The sequence below is a fragment of the Calidris pugnax genome, unplaced genomic scaffold, assembly GCF_001431845.1.
Source record: "Calidris pugnax isolate Ruff unplaced genomic scaffold, ASM143184v1 scaffold236, whole genome shotgun sequence".
Lineage (NCBI taxonomy): Eukaryota > Metazoa > Chordata > Aves > Charadriiformes > Scolopacidae > Calidris > Calidris pugnax.
The window spans coordinates 23,796-42,439 of NW_015090947.1; the positions used below are offsets into that span (position 1 = coordinate 23,796).

The 18,644-nt window shown below is 50.6% G+C and overlaps 3 protein-coding genes across 3 annotated transcripts; 1 reads left to right on the plus strand and 2 right to left on the minus strand.

The window, feature by feature from the left end:
* Window positions 1-316: 316 nt before the first annotated feature.
* On the minus strand, window positions 317-1,003 carry LOC106893746 (feather keratin 1-like). Its single transcript, XM_014951945.1, has one exon. It carries the CDS (start codon window positions 1,001-1,003, stop codon window positions 698-700), a length of 306 nt encoding a protein of 101 aa, XP_014807431.1. The 3' UTR covers window positions 317-697.
* Window positions 1,004-10,880: 9,877 nt separating this feature from the next.
* Window positions 10,881-11,617, plus strand: LOC106893744 (feather keratin 1-like). The gene has a single exon (XM_014951942.1). The coding sequence runs from the start codon at window positions 10,881-10,883 to the stop codon at window positions 11,184-11,186; it is 306 nt and encodes a 101-aa protein (XP_014807428.1). The 3' UTR covers window positions 11,187-11,617.
* Window positions 11,618-16,241: 4,624 nt separating this feature from the next.
* On the minus strand, window positions 16,242-16,997 carry LOC106893743 (feather keratin 1-like). The gene has a single exon (XM_014951941.1). The coding sequence runs from the start codon at window positions 16,976-16,978 to the stop codon at window positions 16,673-16,675; it is 306 nt and encodes a 101-aa protein (XP_014807427.1). The 5' UTR covers window positions 16,979-16,997; the 3' UTR covers window positions 16,242-16,672.
* Between the last annotated feature and the right edge of the window lie 1,647 nt (window positions 16,998-18,644).

The following is an 18,644-nucleotide window of genomic DNA, read 5'->3' on the forward strand; positions in this document are numbered from 1 at the left end:
GTGTCTTCTCAGTAACACATTCCCTCCTGCCAACTTGCATCACAGTGTTAAGCTTTCTGAGGAAAAAGGTCTGCACAACAAAGTGGAGGTTAGTCACTGATCTAGCTCGGACAACAATATTCAATCCAAAAAAGACACATAAACTTAGAAACTGGAGGATCACACTGATCAGCACACTCAATGAAAGCCTGTGTTGACAATCACTGCAAAATCACCCCCAACAAACCCCTCCCAAAATCCACCTGTGAATAACTGCTGTCTCCCTGGGCATCTTGGGAGAGCATCTGCAGGGGAAAGAATGACACAGAGGCATGAGATGTGATGCAGCAAAACTTTATTGGGTCAAAAGAAGGAAACAATGTCCATTGAGTGGAGACCCTATTGCATAGAGCACCGGTGAAATAAAAGAGTATATGCCCAAAGACCAAAGCAGAGATCCAGAGAGCTGTCCATCCGCCTGCCCAAGGAGGGAGCTGGGACATAAAGTCCTCCCTAGGGTGGCCTTGTGGGGATCACAGGCCAGGGGAGTACAAGAGAACAAGGAAACAAGAGGGAAAGGTCCAGGTTGGCTCCATCCTTTTCAAGAGGTGCTGGGATTGCTCAGACCCTCTGAAAGCAAACACCTGATAATCTGTACACAGACTGCTACAATCTTCTGGGTCCCTGGGGACCTTCCCCAGGACCATCTCCAGCAGCTTTAGCAGGGGAGGCACCTGGTGCCGCAGAAGCGGCTGCCCAAGCCAGAGAGGCCAAAGCCCCGGGAGCTGATGGGCACTCCCTCAGAGCTGAGGATGCTGCCAACGGCAGCGGAGGTGGAGGATCCCACGGCGGTGTTCTGTGGGAAGGAGCTGAGGATGGGTCCGGGCAGGGTCACCACCACGGGGGAGGGCTGGATGACGACGGTGGAGTCCTGGCACTGCCTGACACAGGGCTCATTGCAGCTGTTGGCCAGCGGGGTCGGGCCGCAGGGCTGGCAGGGCCGGCAGGGGCTGTAGCAGGACATGCCTAAACAGCAGAGATGAGCCTGGGAGAGAGGGCAGGGGAAAACAAAATATGAGAGTGATTGAAGAAGACTATCACTCCAGAATGAGGGAGATACTTTTCCTCAGCCCAAAAGAGCCCGGCAAAGTGCAGCCAAACCAAGAGAAGTCCCCATTAAGCCCATAGCTCAGGAGATATCTCAACAAAGCCCTGGATTCTCTCCATGCTCCCTTCCCTCTACCATGGAGAGCAGCTGCAAGACTGCATAGGAAAAAGAGGTATGAATGGACTGAGAAATCCCAAAATAAGAGGATAAAAAGAGAGGAAGAGGCGGCTGCTTAGGAAGACAAGAAAGAGCTTCAGACTCACCTTGTTCCCAAGGTAGATAGAGGCGTTAATGAGAGAGTGAGGAGAAGGGCCCGCTTTTATACTGCTCCTGCACCGCCCCAGGCCCACAGTCACTGCACGCAAGCAGTAATTTTCCAACAGACTCACCTCCAAAGAAAAATATCCTCCCTAATAGCACAGGTTGTGCTTTGGTTTCTGTCAATATTGTCGTTTCAGTTCCTCATTTCTGACATGACCATCAGCCCTCGGAAGCTTTTTTGAAGTGTCAGGATTTGAGGCCCAAGGATTTCCTGAGCAGGATCATGTCAGCATTGGCAGAAGATGTGCCCCTGAGTGATAGAGATGTCTGCGCAGATGGAGAGATGGTTCTGGGGAAATATAGTGAGGATCTTTATAACCTCTTGTGAAGGGAGGCGCACATATCTTCCCATCAATGCAGTCCTCTCCTGGGTGCCCAAGGACTCCTGTGACCAAGGATATGCTAGATGACCCTTGGAGGTCCCTTCCGGCCTGGGAAATTCTATGATTCTATGATTCTATGCTGTATCCTTCTCCCTCCCTGCCTGCCTCCCTGCTCACTCCAGCAGTTACTGGTCATTGGCTCTGTAGGCAGGTGGGCTGCAATGCCTTTGCCCAAGAAAAGCTTCTCCTTCCTGGAGACATTGGCTGGTTTCTTTGCCAAATCCATTTCCTGTTGTAGCAATCTCTGCAGATTCCCAACCAATGCCCTCAGCAGGCTTGAGGAAGGAGAATGTCGCTCTCCTGAACCCTGTGATTCCTCAACAAGTCCAGTGGAGTCAGGTCCCTTCTCACTACCAGAGGGGTGTGTTGGGGCTCCAGACAGTGCCTTGTTCATCCTAATGTCCTTACACCACCATGGTCTTCGTCTCCATGCTTTGGACCTTGACCTGCATGACACACAATGGCCTGTCCTGCAGCTTTGTACTCAAGTACAACACAGTGCTGAGTTCATTTTCCCTCAGAATGGATGGAGCTGCCCTGGCCACAAGGGAATCCAACCCTGCATGGGACACGGGCCTGTAGACAGCACACACTCCTGTCTTGGTCTCACACCAAAAGGCTGACACTCAGCCAATCCACAATTGGAGTGTGACTCGCCGTGGGTAGGGAGAGTCTGGCCCAGGAAGCTTGCCTACTGAAGGCATTCCCTTGCCCTCCTGGGACGCGTCCCAGCTGCCTCCATGCCTGCAGGGCAGGGAAGTGCATCACATTTTGATGTAATCTGAGACCTGGTTTTTATACCCAGAGCCCTTCTGGGCATGCCCCTTCCCTGAGCTTCCTCAAGTATATGATACTGTAGGGTCTTGCCAGGTCTCACTGACTGGGGAGTGAGGGGAAGTTTCCTTGCCTCCCCAGTGGTGCTGGGTTGTGCTCAAAGCAGAGAAGGCTGTTGGGGCGTGGGAAAGAAGGCTGTTGGGGCGTGGGAAAGGAGGTATACAGAAGCCCTAATGCCAGGATAAGACATATTGTCTGGGACACAGGGACAAGTCCCGGCTGGTGGCGAGAGGTTTTCTGCAACCCTTTCTTTCCCCCCACAGAGCACTCAAGAGAGGTCCTCACTAGAGCCCGGTCTCTTTGACCAGGAAGATGAGGCTTGGCTCTTCATTCCCTTGAACCACCTGTGTATCTCTCCAAGGCTAACTCTGTACCTGGGAGCAGATCTACAGAAGATGTTTTTCCTCTCTGGGTGCAGGACTAGCCTTTTGTCCTTCTTAATGCCATGAGGCCCCTGTGGCTCAGTCCTGCAGCAGGTCTAGGCCTCTAGGTACAGCATTCCTACTCTGGAGTGCATAAACTGTCTTACATGGGTTGACTTTTCTCAGGTAGTCCTTGATTTGATGCCCACCCACTGCTGGGAGGGCTCCCCCTCCTTCCTTCAACTCTCAGAGGGCACAGAGGCCTGGGGGACCTTCTAGGTGTAGACTGAAAGAGAGAGAAGGCGCTGACTCCCTCTGCCTGTTCTCTGTCAGCTTTCAGGAAATCAGCTGCCCCAGACAGCACAGCTTCCACATTTTCCTCCATCAGTCTTTGGCTACTCTTGTAGAGGTCGATGTTCCTCCTGGTATTAGTTGCCTGTTTCTCTGGATGCCTCTTGCAAGACTCAAGGCAGACTGAGCTTTGGATTTCCTATCAGCATCCCAACATGCCTAGGAAATATTTCCAAATTCCTCCTTTGCAGCTCATTGCTTCTTCCACCCCCAGGATGCTGCCTTGAGTGCTCTGCCTTGAGTTCCCCACCTAGCCAAAGTCAGTCTGCTGAGACATCGGCTTGTTGTCCTGAGTATTGGCACTGGACCTGTCTTGCTCTTGGACCATGAGGTGTCTAAGGCCCTGCCACCTTCTCTGGTTCACAGCTGCCTCCATGACATCTTGCCCACCAGCTGCCTGCCAAGGCTGAAGTCAGCATGTCCAAAGTCCAGGGACTGTACTCTGCTACTTGCTTTCCTCCCTGCCATCAAGTCTCAAACTCCACTGTTTCTCAGGTGCGACCACCAAGATTGTCTTGGTTCCAAAGTTCCCAACCAGCTCTTCCTTCTTAGGCGCAGCTGTGCAACTCCCATCTTTTCCCGTGGCTGAATCGCAGGATCCTTGAGGTTGGAAGTGGACTTTAGTCCAAATGTCCCTGCTCAAAGCATAGACTCATAGAATCATAGAATGGTTAGGCTTAAAAGGGACCTTAAAGCCCATCCAGTGCCACCCCCTGCCATGGACAGGGACACTTCCCATTAGACATGGTTGCTCAAAGCCCCATCCAACCTGGCCTTGAATCCCTCGAAGGATGAAGCAGCCACAGCTTCTCTGTGTAACCTGGGCCAGTGTCTCACCATCCTCACAATAAAGAATTTCTTCCTTGTATCTTACCTGAATCTCCCCTCTTTCAGTTTAAAACTATTACCTTGTCCAATCACTACATTTCCTGATAAAGAGTCTCTCCCCGATAAACAGTCCCTCCCCATCTCTCCTGTAGGCCCCCTTCAGGTACTGGAATACCGCTATAATGTCGCCTTTGGAGGAGGCTCAAGGCTAAATCCTGTCAAGCTCCGAAAACCAACAAGGATGGGGAAGCCATAACCCATCCAGGAAACCCCAGCTGGTTCTTCAAGACTGAGAGAGAGAAGGCATTGACCTCCTTGTCAGGGATGGAAATATTTAACACAGTTATGTTTTAGCAGCGATTGAAAATTTATTAATGATGCAAGGTAGATTGAAACGTTGAATTTTAGCAGCACTTAATCATTAACCATTTTAGAGGTTTACAAAGTGAGTGACCAAAGTAATTGAACAGCAACTTAATTACAGATTTGAAGATGACAAGATTCACACTAACTTACTATGAAGTATCCCAAATCAATATGTATATGTATGAGTAAAAACAGAAATCACAGGCTGATACATATATAAATAATGCTAAGCAAGATATATAAGCACGCGCACATGCACACACACATGTCTCCGATTACGTAGGATTGGGAATTACTTCATATCGGGCAACTCTACAGAGATTAAAGGTATGGGTTTTAGGTACTACATGTGTACGGATGAACAGAAGGTCATCCATATCCTTAAAGCTAATGTGTATCTCACAATATGTAGGTTGAGAGGTGGATGGGAGAGAGCGAGAGAAAGGCTAGCCTATAGTTAAAATTTCCCTTTCTCAGATTTAGGGTAAATACGGTGCATTGGCGATCCTCAACATGTGATAGTGGAGGCTTGAAATGGACCTTCTCGCACCCTGACCTCGAAGCGTCAGCCTGAGAGGTATCTCATCTCAGGGAAGTTACTGGCCACAGCCCACTGACATCCAGAAGAGCTCAAAGAGTCTTTACTAGATTTGCTACTTATAGGATCCAAGACTTCCATCAGGTACTCATCTGCTCCGACCCAGCTTGGACAACAGAATATTTCGGTACTTTCTATCAGTTATGTAAGCCCAGGGCTTGTTAGAACCTGGGGCCCTGGTATCCCCACACGTTTTGGCTACAATCCTTATGTTGTCAGAATTGGTTGACTATATTTATTATTTTCAATCAGTCAAAGCCATGGGAACCAGAGATTCTGAGGAGTTGCCATAGTGTTCTAGTCCATTGCTCTCCAGCCTTTCTTTCATGTTAGACCACTATGTATCTGTCCTGGGTTGAGAGACACAGGACTAACTTTTCTTCTACTTCTGGGGAAAAATGCCCTTCTAGAAGATTCTAGTGTCTGAATTTGTGAAAATATTTACTTTATAGCCAGCCAGGCTCCGTGGGATTCAAGGTCGTAGTGTTTTCAAGCCATGCCAGGTGCAGGGACAAGGAGGAACAAGGCCTGGGCATTTAACCCGGGCTGGCCAACAGGATTATTTCATATCATGAACATCACATTCAATATAAATTAGAAAAGTTTGCTGCGTAGCTCTTTCTCCCTTGATGGCAGCGATCCAGAAAATTCCTTGCCTTGGTGCTGGAACCCTGAGGCCTTCCCTTCCTCCTGAAGCCATTGTGCTCACAGTGTCCAACATTTGCTGTCCGCTCCTGGGAGTGCACAGGTTCCTGCTGATATAATTGGCTGAGTATAATTCTTGTATATCTTATATCAATATCAGGATTAATACTGGTTCTTTAGTATTATTTAGTATTATTGTTAATTATTTAGTCTTAGTCTATTAAATCTATTTATATTTCAACCTTTGTGTTTCTTTGTGTTCCCCGATTCCCCTTTCCGGGTGGGGAGGGGTCACCGGGTGATAGAATAATTGTCTAAATGACAATAGATTGTTATGGGTTTTCTCAAAGCATAACAGTATCATTCTGATCCATTTTGTTATTATGTGGCCCAGGTGGAGAGACAAGTCACATCACGTATCAAAAGGCCTAAAGAGGGGGGGGGCAGTGGTTGTACCACCACACCCCCACAAGCTGGTCTCTCTCCACTCTTCAGGAAATCAACTTCCTCATTGAGCAGTGGGCCCACATTGTCCTCTGTCAGAAGGCCCAATGCACCTAGGAATTATTTCCAAATTCTTCCTTTACAACTCATAGTTTCCTCCACCTCCAGGAAGGTGGAAGCTGCCTTTTGATGTTAGTGCTCCGCCTTGAGTACACCACTTAGTCAAAGACATTTTGCTGAGACATCTGCTTGTTGCCCTGAGTATTGGCCTGGACCCAAGACCAAGAACTTAAGATGCATAAGGCACTCGCTGGTTTTTTGAGCTCTACTGCGCTTCACAGCTGCCTTCATGACATCGTACATACCAGCTGCCTGAATAGCCTGAAGTCAGTATGCATGAAGTCCATGGGCTGTAGTCTGCTTCTTGCTTTCTTTCCTGTCTTCATGTCGTGAACTCTCTGTTTCTCAACTGTGACAGCCAAGGATGTCCTTGATTCTAACATTCCAAACCAGTTCTTCCTTCTTCGTGGCAACTGTGCAGCACCTGTCTTTTGCCTATGACAGAATAAAAGGGTTCTTGAGGTTGGAAGGGACCTCTGGATGTTGTCCAGTCCAGCTGTCCCTGCTCAAAGCACCATTAGCCTTTGGAGGAGGCTCAAGGCTAAGTGCTGCCAAGCTCCAAATACCTACAAGTATGGAGAAGACACAGCCTGTCCAAGTCACCCCAGACGATGCTTGAGCACCCTCACACTAACAAAGTCTTTTTTCATGTTTTCATTTTTTCCATATTCCATATTTATTCTGTATTTATTTCCATATTCCATATTTCTATATGTGCATGTTACTTCTTGTCCCTTCACTGGATTGGACTCAGGACAGTCTGGCTCTCTGCTCTTGACTCCCTCCTCATTAGCTCTTTTTGCCATTGCTGTGAGGTGTGCACTGGTGTCTTTTGTCCTACTGGGTGAACAGCCCCACTTGTCACAGCCCCTCCTGCCTCAGGTGCTCCAGTTGTTACTTCATGGGCTTTCATATGCCAGTATGACCACGCCTTTCTTGGCCTATGGGGGAGCCACAAACTGGACAGCAATTGTGGTCTCAGCAGTGCTGAGCAGAGAAGAGGGATCACCTTCCATGATCTGATAAAAAAAACCACCTCCTAATAAACCCAGGATGCTGGCAGACACCATTTCTGCATGGGTGGGGGCTGCCTCGTGTTGTCCACCAGGACCTACATGCAAAGCTGTTTGGAAGCCCACTAGCTCCAGCCTGTGGTGGTGAATGAGGTTCTCCCTCCCCCACTGCAGGACTTTGAATAAAGGAGTTAACCACCCTTCGCCTCAGTCTGGACCCCTAAAAGGCACCAGGAGAGGTTGGCAGCCAGCTCCATTTCATGCCAGGCACACCAGCCTGTCATACACTGTCACCTCCCTTGTGCCCTTCCTGAAGACAGGAGGCCCATTGCCTTTCTTCCAGTCCTCAAATACATTCTCTGACTGCCCCAACATTCAAAGGGAGTTGAGAGCCACCTTGTAGTGACACCAACCAATTCTCCAGGTGCATGGTAGCAGGTTGTTTGCATTCATGTCAGTCTAATCTGTCTAAATGTTCCTACACTTGGTCACCCTCTACTGTGGGGAAAGCTTTCCTGCTCCAGACTTTGCAAGGAATATCAGAAGCCTGATTTTTTGACAGTAAATCACAAAATGACAGAATGGTAGGGGTTAGAAGGGACCTCTGGAGATCTAGTTCAACCACCCTACTAAAGTAAGTTCACTTAGAGGATTTTGCACAAGATTGCATCCAGGCAGGTTTTGAATATCTCCAGAGAAGGATACTCCACAACATCTCTGACAGCCTGTTCCAGTTGTCTGGGACACCCAAAATAAAGAAGTTTTTCCTGATGTTGAGATGGAATTTTCCACATTCCAATTTGTGCCCATTGCCCCTTGTCCTGCCACCAGGCAACATTGAAAAGAGTCTGGCCCCATCCTTTTAATATCTGCCCTCTAGATATTGCTCAGCATTGCTGAGATCCCCTCTCAGACTGCTCTTCTACAGACTGAACAGCCCCGGGTGTCTCAGCCTTTCCTCAGCAGAGAGTCGCTCCATCCCCTCGTCATCTTCATAGCCTCCACTGGACTCTCTCCAGTAGTTCCTTGTTTTTCTTGAACTGGGGAGCCCAGAACTGGACCCAGTGCTCCAGATGTGGCCTTCCGAGAGCAGAGCAGAGAAGATGACTTCCATTGACCTGCTGGCCACGTTCTTTTAATGCACCCCAGGATGCCATTGGCCTTCTTGGTCACAAGGGCACATTGCTGGCTCATGGTCAACTTGGTGTCCACCAGGACTCCCAGTTCCTTCTCTGCAGAGCTCCCCTTCAGCAGGTCAACCCCTAACCTGCACTGGTGCATGGGGTTATTCCTCCCCAGGTGCAGGATCCTACACTTGCCCTTGCTTAATTTCATTAGATTCCTCTCCACCCAAATTTGTAGCCTGTCCAAGACACGCTGAATGGCAGCACAGCCTTCTGATGTGTCAGCCACTCCATCCAGTTTTTTGTCATCAGCAAAATTTCTGAGGATATACTCTGTCGCCTCATCCAGGTGATTGATGAATACGCTGAACAAGATTGGAGCCAGTACTGACCCATGGGGAACATCGCTAGTTATAGGCCTCCAACTTGACTCTGTGCCACTGATTACAACCCTCTGAGGTCTGCCGTCTAGCCAATTCTCAATCCACCTCACTATCCACTCATCAAACTCCCACTTCCTAAGCTTACCTATGAGGATGTTTGTGGAGGAATGGCTGTGTGAAAAAGGTCACAATTTAATTGTGATGAGCAACCCAGCCTTTGATGTAGATAAAGGCCTGGAGATGACCATGAACTCTCCTGGGAAAAGCAGAAGTAAGAAGAAGTAGCTACTTGGTAGATAAGATAAACGGGACATCATCCAGAAGATGAGAGAACGTTGCTGCGCGTGGACAAGGGGTCTACACCAATTGTGTGAGCGCTCTAGTCGCGTGAACAGAGATTGTCAGCCAATCGTATAGCTACCACTAGCGTGTGCTCTGCTTGCCTGTCTATATATACTTTGTAAAAACATGAATAAAGCGAGAACGATCATACTCATATTGAGGTTACATCGTTACTCCGGGTCCGTCTCCCACTCCCGACATGTTCTGGGAGACAGTATCAGAAGTCTTGCTAAAGTTGAAATAGACGACATCCACTGCTTTCCCTTCATCTACCAAGCCAGTCATGCCATCACAGATGGCTATCAGATTGGTCAAGCATGATTTCCCCTTGGTGAATTCATGCTGACCACTCCCAATAACTTTCTTTTCCTCCACATGATTAGAGATGACATCCATAATGAGCTCTCTATCACCTTTCCATGATTGGACGTGAGGTTGACCGGCCTGTAGTTTCCTAGGTCCTCCTTCTTGCCCTTTTTGAAGACTGGAGTGACATTGGCTTGCCTAGCAGTGAAGACCAAGGCCAAGAACTCTTGGAGTACCTCCACCTTTCCTGTAACTCCTGTGCCCAGTGAAGATACCCCATTCAGCCTTTGCCCTAGCCTCCCTTTTGCTGCTATACCAGGAAGAAGTCTTTCTTGTTGCTCTCCACATGCTTTGCGTGGTTCAATGTTAGCTTTGACTTTCCTAACCCAAACATTTCATAGTAAGACAGCCTGGAAAATGTTCTCCCCAGGGCAAAGGGCATCAGGCGGGGAACAGCTGAGACCATTGACACAGCCTTGCCACCAGGAGATGCAATGGCCAGTGACTATTGGAGCGAGCTGAGACACATGCAGGATAAAGAAGTATGTGCCATGTCCTTAAGGACAAGGAGCTTTCTGGTGCTCTGCTGCCATGTCCAGAACAGGGAAGAGCTGGGCCTCTTCCTGCAAAGACACTTGCTAACAATGACACTTCACTGCCCTGAGCCAACATCCCCTGCCTGCACGTGACCATTCCTACAGTTGGGAGACACCTTCTGCCTGCCTGATCCTGCCCGGGAAATCCTTGGGCCTCTCATCCTGGCACATGAAAGAAACCTGGATGGCAGAACAAGCATGAGAGAAATGAGGAAATGGAATGGCAAATGTTGACGGAAACCAAAATGAGGTAGGATATTTTGCTTTGGAGGTGAGTCTGTTGGAAAATTGCTACACATGTGCAGTGACTATAGGCCTGGGGCGGTGCAGGAGAAATATAAAAGCAGGCCCTTCTCCTCACGCTCTCATCCACTCCACTCCACTTCCATCTCCTGCAGAACAAGGTGAGTCTGAAAACTTCTCCATTCCTCCTTCTCTGGAATTTCTCAGACCTTGCCTGCCCTTTTGCCTGTCCTGCCCTTGCTGTGTGGTGGGGCTTTTTGTTGTGTCCCATGGAGCGTGGCTCAAGCTTGCTGAGGGGTCTCCTGAGTTTTGGGTAGGTGGGAAACTCCCTGGGGCTGTTCGCTTTTGGAGGTGAAGTCTTGCGCTGAAGGGAAGAAGAAGCCTGTAGCTCTCTCTACAAAGCTTCCAGCTCTCATCTCCAGCTTGGCTTGTCTTGGCTCCCTTCTGAGGGAGTGAAAAGCTGTTCCTCACCCACCCCTGAGTCTCTGCTTCGCTCTGCCCTCTCTCTCCCAGGTGCACCTCCAGCCACAAGACATGTCCTGCTACAGCCCCTGCCGGCCCTGCCAGCCCTGCGGCCCGACCCCGCTGGCCAACAGCTGCAATGAGCCCTGTGTCAGGCAGTGCCAGGACTCCACCGTCGTCATCCAGCCCTCCCCCGTGGTGGTGACCCTGCCCGGACCCATCCTCAGCTCCTTCCCACAGAACACCGCCGTGGGATCCTCCACCTCCGCTGCCGTTGGCAGCATCCTCAGCTCTGAGGGAGTGCCCATCAGCTCCGGGGGCTTTGGCCTCTCTGGCTTGGGCAGCCGCTTCTGCGGCACCAGGTGCCTCCCCTGCTAAAGCTGATGGAGATGGTCCTGGGGAAGGTCCCCAGGGACCCAGAGGATGATACCGGACTGGGGACAGAGCATTGTGTTGTTGCTTTCTGGGGGTCTGAGGAACCCCAGCACCCCTTGCAGAAGGACGGGTCCAGCCTGGGCTCTCAGAAAGCACGGCCCATGCCTGCCTTTCCCCTCTTCCACTGTCTCTTTTCCTCCCGTGTCCATGCTCTCTTGTGCTGCCCTGGGCTGTGAGCCCCACAAAGCCAGCCTGGGGAGGACCTGCTGGGCCCTGCTCACTCTCAGGCGCAGGCCAATGGACACCCTGTGGGATCTCTGCCACAGCCTTGGGACACAGATTTCTTTCTGCCCCTCCTGCTCTCAACATGGGGGCTTCAAGCTGCATTGACCTCGTATTCCTCTTTTGACTCAATAAAGTTCTGCTGCATCCCAGTCCATGCCTCTGTGTCATCCTTTCCCCTGCTGAAGTTCTCACAAGATGCTCAGGAAGAGCAATGTGTCTCAGTCGTGGTTCTGGGAAAGGCTTCTTCAGGATGGTTGTGCAGTGACACCGTCTTGGGTTGAGTAAGTGTAGTCATGCATCGCTGCAACCTCCCATTCGTTCAGGAATGGTGAAGGCTCCTCGTGTGCCCCACAGATCAGTAACTTCCTCAGGACAACCCTCTCCTTACCAGCACTGCTGCAGCGTCCACAGAGGGAATACCTTTGTTGTGGTGGGTTATACTGCCTTGCTGACACATTTTGGAGGATACCGATGTTTTCTTCCTGATCACACCCATATGGAGGTGACAATGTCCACCCTGCCATTTTACTCCCAGGAGCCACAACTCCTGTGCAGCTCCCCGGATCTTGATTCTTTTAGTGGCCAAGCCACTTGTCAGAAGAGTCAGAATTATTCCTTTGCCCTTCTGTAACCCTTCTTTTACTCTCTTGCCACATACGATGGAGCAACTCAACTTCAACTAAAGCAACAGCCTTTTTACACAGCCCCATTCCTAGCAGCTGTCTTCAACCTCAGTTCACGTACACAGGCTTCTGCCATAAAAGTGTTCTCACCATCCCACTTCCCCTGGTCAAGCAGGAGGAACCAGAGAGGCAGCACGGTCCTGGGTCTTCCTTTCCTGCTGACCCCAGTGGGAGGGACTGCCTCCGGGGGTTGCCCCTCACAGCTGAGTTCTGGGCTGTGGGAAAGGGAGGGAGAGCAATTTTCTTCAAAATTGCAGGGGCAAGATGATGCTGTCTCCACAGCTGACTTATACCAACCTGGGCAATACATTCTTTTCAAACTGATCGAATATGACACTGATGCGTTTTGGACCACATTGATCATGTGACCTGTATACAAAGGGAATTCTTCAGACCTTTAGAGACCTCATCGTCAATGAAGTCATCATAGATGATTTCCAGCACTGCTAATTCTTTCGGGTCCCAGATGCCTTCCTAAGCAGTAGTCCATTTTCCTTGCTAAATCACAAGATCATTCTTCAATGGGTATCTTGCCCTCACACTTGACAGGAGATGCCTCCCAAGGCTGCAATTCACCCCCTCTTTTCCAGCTCCTCTGTCAACTCCCCGGTCCCTAACAAGGGATCCCAGCTCTTGGGCTTCCTTACCTTCCATTTCCTGACTCTCAGCCCCACACTCCCAACATCAGAGTAGCCAGGCAGTAATCCATTTTCCTGGGTGGTGCCTGTAATCTTTTCATGTCTCAAGTTGTCTTGAAACCGGGGAACAAGTAGTTTCTGTCTCTTGAGTGATTTCTCTCAATTCTTCCGCTCATTTCTTTGCTGAAGGACCATCTTCTCCAACAGACTCTTCCTCCTCCTCACTCCTGTACAAACCAATTATATACACCCGTTCACCTCCTGCTCCACTATTTCTTTTTGACTGTTGGGGTGATCACTACAGGTGGAGGTTGGGTCTGTACCTCAACTTAGGAGACCTCACATCAGGTTTGGGTCTCTGCCTCGGCTACCGTGTTCTTAGATGTACTCTGGATCCCCAGGTCAATCACAGCATTTTCAGAGGTGGTTTGGGTCCATGTCTTAACCACAGTTACCTCATAGTACTGAATCGTGGCTCGATAGGCACAGGTCAAGCCCCAGTACTGTGCTAAAAGCAGCTGGCTTTCAAGAAGCTGCCGAACAGGGTCTGGCCACCTCAGGGCATGTTTCACTGTCACCCAAAAGTTGTCTCCTCTTACTCCAGCATGACATCAGATTCCACAACCCCCACAATAGGCCAACGGTGTTAATTTGTAGTATGAAACAGCTCACTGAACGGTAAACAAGAGCCTCAGGAGCTCCTTCTGTGAAGGAGTTGCAGCATTGGTGAATAAGGGGAGAGCAACAGACATCATCTACCTGGACTTGTGCAAAGTGTTTGACACTGTCCCACATGACATCCTGATCTCTACATTGGAGACACATGGATTTGACGGATGGACCACTCAATGGATAAGGAACTGGCTGGATGGCCACATTCCAAGGGTTCTGGTCAATGGCTTGATGTCCAAGTGGTGACCAGTGATGAGTGGCGTTCCTTAGAGGTCAGTACTGGAACTGTACTTTGTGGCAACATGGACCGGGGGATAGAGTGCACCCTAAGGAATTTTGCCAATAAGACCAAGCTGTGTGGCATGGTCAACATGCTGGAGGGAAGGGATGCCATCCAGAGGGATCTGGACATGCTTGAGAGGTGGGCCTATGTCAACCTCATGAAGTTTAACAGCCAAGTGCAAGGTCCTCCACCTGGGTTGCACCAATCCCAAGCACTAATACAGATGGGAAAATGGATAGAGAGCAGCCCTGAGGAGAAGGACTTGGGGGTGTTGGTTGAGGAGAAGCTCAACATGAGCCAGCAATATGTGCTGGCAGCCCAGAAAGCAAACTGCACCCTGGGCTGCACCAAGAGAAGCATGGCCAACAGGTCCAGGAAGGTGATTCTACCCCTCTGCTCCACTCTCATGAGACCCCATCCGGAGTATGCATCCGTCTCTGAGGCCTTCAACATCTGAAGCACATGGACCTGTTGGAGCAGGTCTTGAGGAGGCCACAAAAATCATCAGAGGGCTGGAGCACCTCTCCTATGAAGACAGACTGGGAGACTTAGGGTTGTTCAACCTGGAGAAGAGAAGGCTCCAGGGAGACCTTAGAGCCCCTTTCAGTCCCTAAAGGTGGCCTACAAGAAATTTGGAGAGGGAATTTTTAGAAGGTCATGTAGTAATAGGATGACAGGTAATGGTTTCAAACTGGAAAGGGGTAGATTTAGGTTAGATAATAGGAAGAAATTGTTCACTATGAGGGTGGTGAGACCCTGCTCCTGGTTGCCCAGAGAAGCTGTAGCTGACCCATCCCTGGAGGAGTTCAAGGCCAGGTTGGATGGAGCTTTGAGCAACCTGATCTAGTGGCAAGTGTCCCTGCCAATAGCAGGGGTTTGGAACAAGAAATCTTTAAGGTCCCTTCCAACCAAAACCATTCTATGATTCTATGGTTCTCTGAAGAAAACTCTGTGACCCACACAGAAACTTGCCTATTCACAACTGCTACTGCTAAACCATGTCCAATTCAAAACTGCCATAGTCTCGAGTTCACATTAAGCGTCAAAAAGACTAGGTGAGTTGATCTTGTCTGGCTACCAGGTCTCCACCCACATGTTCTGTCACTTCCCCTCCTCAGCGAGAATCATAGAATCATAGAATGGTTTGGGTTGGAAGGGACTTCAAAGATCATCTAGTTCCAACCCCCCTGCCCTGGGCAGGGACACCTCCCACTAGAGCAGGTTGCTCAAGGCCACATCCAGCCTGGCCTTGAACCCCTCCAGGGATGGAGCATCCACAACTTCCCTGGGCAACCTGTTCCAGTGTCTCACCACCCTCATAGTAAAAAATTTCTTCCTGAGACCTAATCTGAATCTTTTTTCTTCCAATTTGAAACCGTTTCCCCTTGTCCTATCATTACACCTCCTGGCAAAGAGTCCCTCCCCAGCTCTTCTATAGGCACCCTTCAGGTCTTGAAAGGCCACTATAAGGTCTCCCCGGAGCCTTCTCTTCTCCAGGCTGAACAATCCCAGCTCCCTCAGCCTGTCTTCATAGCAGAGGTGCTCCATCCCTCTGATCATCTTCGTGGCCCTCCGCTGCACCTGTTCCAGCCGGTCCATGTCCTTTCTGTGTTGAGGACTCCAAAGCTGGACACAGAGCTCCAGGTGGGGTCTCACGAGTGCAGAGTAGAGGGGCAGAATTACCTCCCGAGACCTGCTGGCCACACTTCTCCTGATGCAGCCCAGGACACGGTGGGCTCTCTGGGCTGCCAGCGCACACTGCCGGCTCATGTTGGGCTTCTCGTCCATAAGCACTCCCAAGTCCTTCTCCTCAGGGCTGCTCTCCAGCCATTCTCCACCCAACCTGGATTTGTGCCTGGGGTTGCCACGTCCCAGATGCAGGACCCTGCGCTTGGCTTGGTTGAACCTCATGCAATTTGCACGAGCCCACCTCTCCAGCCTGTGAGAAAGAGGTGAGAAGATAAGATTAAAAACTTGTGGGTCAAGATAAAGGCAGTTTAATTAAGAAAAGCAAGGAAAATGTGCAGAAGAAAAGAAAACCAAAATTATTTATTCTCTACTTGGCCATCAGTGGGTGATGTCCAGCCACTCCTGGGAAGCAGGGTCACCATGCACTTAGGAGGTGCTTTGGAAGATAAGCATTAATAATGAATACGCCATGCCCTTTCTCTCCCCCCTCTTTCTTTCTCTTAACATTTATTGATGACCATGATGTCATATGGAATGGAATAGCCCATTTGTCAGTCTGGGTCTGCTGTTGTGCCTGTGTTCCCTCCCAGCCTCGTGCCCATCACTAGCTTACTGGCCTTTTGGGGAGGGCAATGGAACAACAGGGAGAAATGTAGCTCAATTCCAGAAAGACCCTGTACACTACTGTTACCAATCACGGCACAAGCATCCCCAACAATTCCACCCCAGAACACCAGTAAGCAACTTCTCTCTCCTGGGTATGTTGAGACAGTGTCTGCAGGGAAAAGGATGACACAGAGGCATGAGCTGGGATGCAGCAGAACTTTATTGAGTCAAAAGAGGCAAATAGAATTGCTCTGGGTGGAAGTCCCAGTACAGGGAGCACCAGGGGCAGAAAGGAGTCTGTGTCCCATGGCTGTGGCAGAGATCCCACCAGGTGTCCATCGGCCTGCCCCAGAGAGGGAGCAGGGCCAGCAGGTCCTCCCCAGGCTGGCTTTGTGGGGCTCACAGCCCAGGGCAGCACAAGAGAGCAAGGACACGGGAGGGAAAGGAGAGAGTGGAAGAGGGGAAAGGCAGGCATGGGCCGTGCTTTCTGAGAGCCCAGGCTGGACCCGTCCTTCTGCAAGGGGTGCTGGGGTTGCTCAGACCCCCAGAAAGCAACAACACAATGCTCTGTCCCCAGTCCAGTACCATCCTGTGGGTCCCTGGGGACCTTCCCCAGGACCATCTCCATCAGCTTTAGCAGGGGAGGCACCTGGTGCCGCAGAAGCGGCTGCCCAAGCCAGAGAGGCCAAAGCCCCCGGAGCTGATGGGCACTCCCTCAGAGCTGAGGATGCTGCCAACGGCAGCGGAGGTGGAGGATCCCACGGCGGTGTTCTGTGGGAAGGAGCTGAGGATGGGTCCGGGCAGGGTCACCACCACGGGGGAGGGCTGGATGACGACGGTGGAGTCCTGGCACTGCCTGACACAGGGCTCATTGCAGCTGTTGGCCAGCGGGGTCGGGCCGCAGGGCTGGCAGGGCCGGCAGGGGCTGTAGCAGGACATGTCTTGTGGCTGGAGGTGCACCTGGGAGAAAGAGCAGGGGGAAGCAGATCCTGAGGAGTGGGTGAGGAGCAGCCTTTCACTCCCACCATGAGGGAGTCAGGTCGTGAGTCGGAGATGAAAGCTGGAGGCATTGTGCACACAGGCGGCTTCTCCTCAGCCCAAAAGAGTCCTGCCAAGACTGACTAGGACCAGGGACACCACCACACACCTAGCTCATAGCTCAGGAGACACCAAGGCAAGCTCAGACTTGTTTCCATCCAAAATCTTCTGCCCCCTTCCCTCTAGCATGACAAACAGTAGCAAGACACAGTGTAGGCCAAAGGGGCAGGTATGTGCTGAGGAGGAGAAGGAGGAGGAAGAGGAGATAGGGATCCAGACTCACCTTGTTCCCAAGGAGATGGAGGCAAGAGGAGTGGATGAGGGAGTGAGGAGAAGTGCCTGCTTTTATACTGCTCCTGCACTGCCCCAGGCCCACAGTCACTGCACGCGGGCAGTAATTTTCCAACAGACTCACCTCCAAAGCACCTCCAAACCTCTAATGGCACAGGTTCACTTTTGGTTTCCATCAATGCTGTTGTTTCATGTCCTCATTTTTGACATGATCATCAGGCCTCAGAGGTTCCTTTTAAGTGTTGAGATTAAAGGCCCAAGAATATCCCAGGCTGGAACACATAATTGTGGGCAAAAGATGTGCTCTGGATGCTCTGGACAGGTCTGTTCAGGCAGGGGGCATAGGTTTGGGGAAATCTGGTGAGCCTTGTTTTCCACCCCATTTTCAGGAGGTTGCACATAGCCTCCCACCAGTGCCATCCTCTCCTGCCTGTGACAGTTTGTTTGGTAAAGTAGCCCCTTCTTGCGGTAGCATCTTGGGGTTCTCAACCAATGAATATTACCCTCCTGAACCCTGTGATTGCTCAACAAGCCCCAGGGAGTCGTGTCCCTCCGCACTACCAGAGGGGTGTGTTGGGGCTCAGGACAGTGCCACTCTCCTCACACCAACATGCACTTTGGCCACATGCTTTGAACCCTGACATGAAGGAGACGCTTTTCCAAAACACATTGACCATCCTGCAAGCCCCCTGAGCTGTGAGAGTTCTGGCAAGAAAGTCATTCTGAGGGCAATGGCCATTGGGGTTGCCTGGAGCCCCAGCTACTTGCTGTTTTCCCTGGGTATGGATGGAGCTACCCTGGCCACAGGGGAATTCAGCCCAGTGTGGGACACAAACCTACGGACAGCACACACTCCTGGTTTGGTCTTACATCAAAAGGCTGACACGCAGCCAATCCATGGGCAGGGAGAGTTTGTTCCAGGAAGCTTTCCTACCTAAGGCATTCGCTTGCCCTCCTGGGATGCGTCCCAGCTGCCTCCATGCCTGCAGGGGAGGCAAGTACATTTCCTCCTTGATGTAGTCTGAGATCTGGTTTTGGCCCTTCTGATCTCATTCCTTCTGTGAGCATGCTCTGGCACATGACACTGCAGTGTCCTGACAGCCCTCACGTACTGACAAAATGAAGGAATTTCCTTACTCTCCAAGGGTGCTTGGTTGTTCTCCAGGCTGAGGATATTTTGGTGTATATGAAAGGACGTGTGCTGAAGCCCTAATGCCCAAGAGAAGACATACTTGGTGGGAGCCAGGGATGAGTCCCAAGTGGTGGGGAGATCTTT

What these genes read in the sequence shown, in the direction of transcription:
- LOC106893746 (XM_014951945.1), bottom strand. Translation starts at nt 1,003, where the DNA reads ATGTCCTGCTACAGCCCCTGCCGGCCCTGCCAGCCCTGCGGCCCGACC.
- LOC106893744 (XM_014951942.1), top strand. Translation starts at nt 10,881, where the DNA reads ATGTCCTGCTACAGCCCCTGCCGGCCCTGCCAGCCCTGCGGCCCGACC.
- LOC106893743 (XM_014951941.1), bottom strand. Translation starts at nt 16,978, where the DNA reads ATGTCCTGCTACAGCCCCTGCCGGCCCTGCCAGCCCTGCGGCCCGACC.